Genomic DNA, 5,875 nt, shown 5'->3' with positions numbered 1-5,875 from the left:
CTCAGACCGCAGCCCTTCACGTCCACCCTCTCCTGCTGTCCCGTCATCTGGAAATTGACCATGATGACGGCAGCAAGAGCCTGCAGCCCCTCTGAGAGCTGGTGTTGGGACAACAGGCAGAGGAGGAACCTCAGGCGCAGAGAAAGGGCACCGTTGCCCCAGGTACATGAGAAGCAGGCACACGTTTACAGGACCATCTGTTTTCCAACAGAGTGAGAGCTCTGACCCTAATCAATACCCACTAAAGCTTGCAGGTGATGACAAGATCGGGAAGAGAATGTGCCCAAGGACTCCGGGGCCCTGAGGAGGCAGGAAGCACCCAGGGGCTTGTTCCCAGGAAGGCGGGCTGGACGGTCATGCGATACAGACAGACGCCCCGAAGGGGGCTTCGATGGGGGAAACCCACACTCCGGGGCAGTGGAGGAGTCAATTTCCTTCCTTATTCCCTGAAGCCTCCTCTGGGCTCTTGGCCACATGGACTCCACTGAGCCCAGGGACACTCTGATCGTTTGTCCCTCATAAAGAGCAGACTTGTGGACACAGAGGGGAGGGAGAGGGTGGGACGAATGGTGAGAGTAGCATGGAAATGCGCACACCAGCACGTGTAAAACAGACCACGGGGGAATGTGCCCTGTGACTCAGTGAGCTCACACAGGGCTCTGTACAACCCAGAGGGGAGGGAGGTTCTAGAGGGAGGGCATGTGACACACATGGCTGATTCATGCTGATGTATGGCAGAACCAGCACCATATTGTAAAGTAATGATCCTCCAATTTAAAAAAAAGTTTGTCTCTGGGGATGAGTCCTGTGGGCAGCAGGGGTTGGCATCCTCTCTGAAGCATCTCCAGGGCCTGGTGACCCATCCACGGTGAGGACCCCACAGGGACCTCCTGATGGGTGGGCAGAGGAGGAAGCAGAGCCTGAGGCGAGGCCTTCAGAGGGAAGGACGTGCCCTGCTTGCCCACACCTGAAACAGGCGTCTCAGGAACACCCTGGGACTGTCACGGGAACAACGCCCGCTTTCAAGAAGAGGCTGTTCCCCTTCCTGCAGGGACGCTGAAGTGACAGCTGCATGACAGGAAGCCCCAGCCCCGGAGAGGACACACCCTGTGGTCGGTCTGTCCGGAGGACACCCAGGTCTCCTCCATCCTCACAGCCTGGACCGCAGGGAGGAGACGCCATGGCCCCTGTGCTCCCCGCCCTGCTCTGCCTTGGTGAGATGGGAGGGGCAGGGGGAGCCCTGGTCTGGAGGGACCCCCCAGCCAGCCTGCTCCGTCAGGGGACCCCAGGGCCTAGGAGACTCCCGGGGTGGAGAGGCGCTGCTCAGGGCTGAGGGCAACCTCTCACCGGGTGCTCTCTTCCAGGGCTGAGTGTGGGCCTGAGGACCCAGGTGCAGGCCGGTGAGTCTGTCCCAGGGCCCAGCTCCCTCCTCTCGTGGGGACAAGGTCACCCCCAGGCCGTGGGCATGGGGAGGGCAGCTCGGGGGTCACGGAGGGGGAGTCTGGGAGGTCTGGGCTGAGAGCCGGGACCCGGGGGGGACGCCTGGTGAGCCCCCCTTTGATTTCCTTCCAGGGACCCTCCCCAAACCCACCATCTGGGCTGAGCCCAGATCTGTGGTCCCCTGGGGGAGCCCCGTGACCATCTGGTGTCAGGGTCCCCCGGGGGCCCAGGAGTTCCATCTGGATAAAGAGGGAAACCCAGATCTCTGGGACAGACAGAAACCCCTGGAGCCCGGGGACAAGGCCAGGTTCTCCATCCACTACATGAGAGAGGACCACGCAGGGAGCTATCAGTGCTACTACAGAACCCGCACTGGCTGGTCAGAGCGCAGTGACCCCCTGGAGCTGGTGGTGACACGTGAGGGACACTCCATGGCCTTGGGCTCTGCCCTCGGGAGGGGTCTGCTCTCAGGGGCTGTCCCTCTCACAGCCCAGCCCTGGGGAGGGGAGAGGGGGGTGGGGGCCCCATGGAACCAGCTGCCTCCTTCTCTCCTAGGACCCTACATCAAACCCAGCCTCTTAGCCCTGCCGAGCCCTGTAGTGATGTCGGGAGGGAATGTGACCCTCCAGTGTGGCTCCCGTCAGGGATTTAACAGATTCCTTCTAACCAAGGAAGGAGAAGACGAGTCCTCTCGGACCCTGGATGGACAGCGAATGCTCGACGGGCAGACCCAGGCCCTGTTCCCCGTGGGCCCCGTGACCCCCGGGCACAGGTGGACGTTCAGATGCTACGGCTTTTACAGGGACACGCCCCAGGTGTGGTCAGCCCCCAGCGACCCCGTGGGGCTCCTGGTGTCAGGTGAGGAATCCCATCCTGACCCCATACATTTGTGCAGACAAGACAACGTACTGGGGTTTCTGCTCCAAGGGGAGCCCCTGTGAGAGGGTGGGGAGAGGAGCATGGGGCTCACAGGACAGACACACAGACTGAGACACGGCGAGGCCTGGGGCCGGGCCGGGAGAGGGGGGTCCACAGGGGAAGCGGTCCCTACAACCCAGAGCGTGTCTCTCCCCAGGGCTGTCAGGGAAGCCCTCCCTCCTGACCCCGCAGGGCCCTGTCGTCACCTTTGGACAGAACCTGACCCTTCAGTGTCGCTCTCACATCGGCTACACCAGATTCGCTCTGTCCAAGGTGGGGGGACAGGAGCTCCCCCAGCGCCCTGCCCAGAGACCCCAGTGGGGGCTCTATCAGGCCGACTTCCCCCTGGGCCCAGTTGGCACCTTCCACAGGGGCTAGTACAGATGCTACGGTGGACACGGCCTCTCCTCCGAGTGGTCGGCCCCCAGTGAGCCCCTGGAGCTGCTGGTGGCAGGTGAGGAGCCAGCGGGTCAGTTGGAGACCAGACTCTGCACAGGCCCCACCGGGGAGCCCCAGGGGTGAGGCTGGGACCAGGGGGAGGGGTCCCAGGGAGGGACAGAGAGACGGGGTTGGGGAGGGGAGAGACTGAGAAACAGAGACAGCGCTGAGGGGCCAGAGAGGCCCGCAGAGTCTCGCTCAGAACCTGGGCCGGCGGCCGCACCCCCTTCCTCTCTGCAGGACGGCTCAGAGACAGACCCTCCCTCTCGGTGCGGCCGGGCCCCTCGGTGGCCCTGGGGGAGAATGTGACCCTGCTGTGTCAGTCAGGAGAGAGGACGGACACCTTCCTTCTGTCCAAGGAGGGGGCAGCCCATCGCCCCCTGCGTCTGCGCTCCCAGGACCAAGCCGGGCGGTACCAGGCCGAGTTCTCCTTGAGCCCTGTGACCTCAGCCCACGGGGGCACCTACAGATGCTACGGCTCACTCAGCACAGACCCCTACCTGCTGTCACAGCCCAGTGAGCCCCTGGTGCTCGTGGTCTCAGGTGAGGCCCAGTCTGTCCATCTCACTCAGCAGCTCGGGGCTCTGCCCTGGGAGCGCAGGCCCGTGGTGGAGGAGGGGGCGCTGAGGGAGGGGCCCCCTGAGGGAGGGGCCTCGCAGCCCGCACCCCGCCCCTTCCTCCCGCACTGGGGTCCCGGAGGGGCAGGTGGGCAGTGCGAGGGTCTTCGGGAGGCCACAGGGCCGTGCAGGGCAGAGGGGAGTGAGATGGGGACCCCGGGTGAGCCCAGGGCACCTCTTCCTGGGCTCAACCTCCCAAGGTCCCATTCTCCCAGCCACAGACGCAGATTTGAACCTATGGACTGTCAGGGCTCTATGCTCAGGGGAGACAGCCCAGCCCAGGGCGGTGTGGGAGCTGGAGGATCTAATACCCCCTCAGATCATCAACACAGACTGCAGGGGCTCTGGGCTGCCGGGTGAACGGCTAGGGGTCGGGGGGCCAAGGCTGGGGGAGCAGGGCTGTGGAGGGGGAGGCGGCCCCGCCCCCGCCCTTTTCCTGACCCCCAGGGGCCTCTTGGCATCCATTCCATCAGCTCCACCCCTCAGTGGAGTCAGAAACTGCAGAAAGGGGAGCAGGCTCTTGGGAACGTGGTGGCGGGTCTGGGGCGGAGCAGGGCTGAGTATGCCGCCGGTTCAGGCGCCTCTGGAGACTCTGATGTGGACTCCCTCACCGTCACGACACCCCCGTGCGGGCCTCAGCTTCTCCCGGTGTAAAAGGAGAGACCCGTGCCCCAGATCTTAGATTTCCTCAGTTTTGACCTGGGTGTGACCCCACATCGGGCGAGGAGCACAGGGAGCCCCCGAGGAGGTGACTGTGGGGATCTGTGCCCTCCACTGCAGCGTGTGGGGAGGGAGGGGAGGACCCAGAGGCCCCTCCGTGCAGCCTGCCCCTCCCCCCGCCCCCGCTGCGGTGGGGGAGGGGAGGGGACAAGGGAGGACCCTCAGCTCCAGGTGAGACCCTCGGACAGCCCCCTGCAGGTGAGGGGCCCCCAGAGCAGAAAGCTGGTGTCCTCCTGGGGGCCAGCTCAGGAGGAGCTCAGTGTGCCCACGGCCCTGGTTCCAGTCTCAGCTCTGCCACCTCCAGGCTGGGTCACCAGGGCCCCTGAGTGATCTCCCTCTCTGGGCCTCAGTCTCCTCGTCTATAAATGGGTCGGGTGGGCTGGAGATGGATGCACAGACCCCAGCACGAGTCTGCACACAGCAGGTGCCCAGTTAAACGGCACCCCTGGCTCACTCAGGCGTCTCTGGTGCCCCAGGCCTCACGTGGTACCTGAGTGTCCTCATCGGGGTCTCGGTGACCTTCGTCCTGCTGCTCCTCGTCCTCCTCTTCCTCTTCCTCCACCACCGGGGTCAGGACAGATGCAGGAAGTCACGTGAGTAGGGAACGGGGTGACTTGGACCCCTGGAGGCCTTAGGGCATCAGACAGAGGGAAACCAAGGACATGGGAACAGTCAGCTTAAAAAATTTTTCCACCATATGGAGGTTCCTTAAAAAGTAAAGCAGAATTATCATATGGTCCAGCAAATCCACTGCTGCCTATATGTTTCAATAAAATGAAAACTAATGTGAAAAGATATAAACATTCCAATATTCATGTAGCCAATTTACAATAGCCAAGATATGTCAGCAACCCAACTGTCCAGCAAGAAATGAAGAGAGAAAATGTGGTGTGTGTGTGTGTGTGTATCCACAGATACATACAATGGAATATTACTCAGCCATAAAAAAGAAGGAAACTCTGCCATTTGCAACAGCACACATGAACCTAGAGAGTATTACGCTTACTGAAATAACTCAGAGGAACATAAACACTTTATGATAGCATTGGTACATACTGAATCTGGAAAATAATACAAAAGAATGTATATGAAAAACAGAAACAGAGTCCTTGATATAGAAAAATAACTAATGGTTACCAGGGGGTCGGACAGATGAGGGGTGTGGACTAGAGACACAGACTACTGTGTATGAAATAAACAAGAAGGATACACTGGATAGCACAGGGAATGTAGCAATTATTTCATAAAACTTTAAATGGAGTATAACCTATAAAAACATTGATTCATATGTTGTATGCCTGAAACTAATATATTACAAACCAACGATATTTCATTAAAAAAATTTTCCAGAATCTCAAATCTGAAAATCTAGTGGAAAAAAACACCCACTGTCAGCCCACATGCGCTCATTTAAGCCATTCCCCTCCTTCTCAGTGTCACGAACTGACACACACACCACGAGCCCAGGCTGCCTTCTCTCCTCCTGAATCCCACGTGGAGGGCAGGGGCACCACGTCCCTGGGCCGAGCCTCTGTCCCGGGTCCCAGCCCAGGCTGAGGCTGATTTCCGACCTCCCACAGGGGCCGCAGACCCAGGGCCCGAGGACAGGGGCCCGCAGAGCAGGTAACTCCCGCCCCAACACCCCGAGATCCCTGCCCACAGCACCCCACCTTCTCCCCGTGACACAGTGTCTCCTCCTCAGCTCCAGCCCAGGTGCAGATGCCCAGGACCAGGCCATCTGT

At 60.6% G+C, this 5,875-nt stretch overlaps 1 protein-coding gene across 1 annotated transcript; it reads left to right on the top strand.

The window, feature by feature from the left end:
- The first annotated feature begins 1,122 nt into the window (after window positions 1-1,122).
- LOC105001756 (leukocyte immunoglobulin-like receptor subfamily B member 3) lies at window positions 1,123-5,862 on the top strand. The gene is given in 8 exon segments (XM_010858127.1): window positions 1,123-1,214; window positions 1,365-1,400; window positions 1,573-1,857; window positions 1,996-2,298; window positions 2,516-2,812; window positions 3,037-3,339; window positions 4,610-4,726; window positions 5,714-5,862. Coding segments are annotated over 8 exon segments (1,422 nt in total). The 5' UTR covers window positions 1,123-1,180; the 3' UTR covers window positions 5,761-5,862.
- Window positions 5,863-5,875: the final 13 nt, after the last annotated feature.

The sequence above is a fragment of the Bison bison genome, unplaced genomic scaffold (assembly GCF_000754665.1).
Source record: "Bison bison bison isolate TAMUID 2011002044 unplaced genomic scaffold, Bison_UMD1.0 scf7180017855164, whole genome shotgun sequence".
Lineage (NCBI taxonomy): Eukaryota > Metazoa > Chordata > Mammalia > Artiodactyla > Bovidae > Bison > Bison bison.
This window is presented reverse-complemented; position numbering and strand designations above follow the sequence as displayed.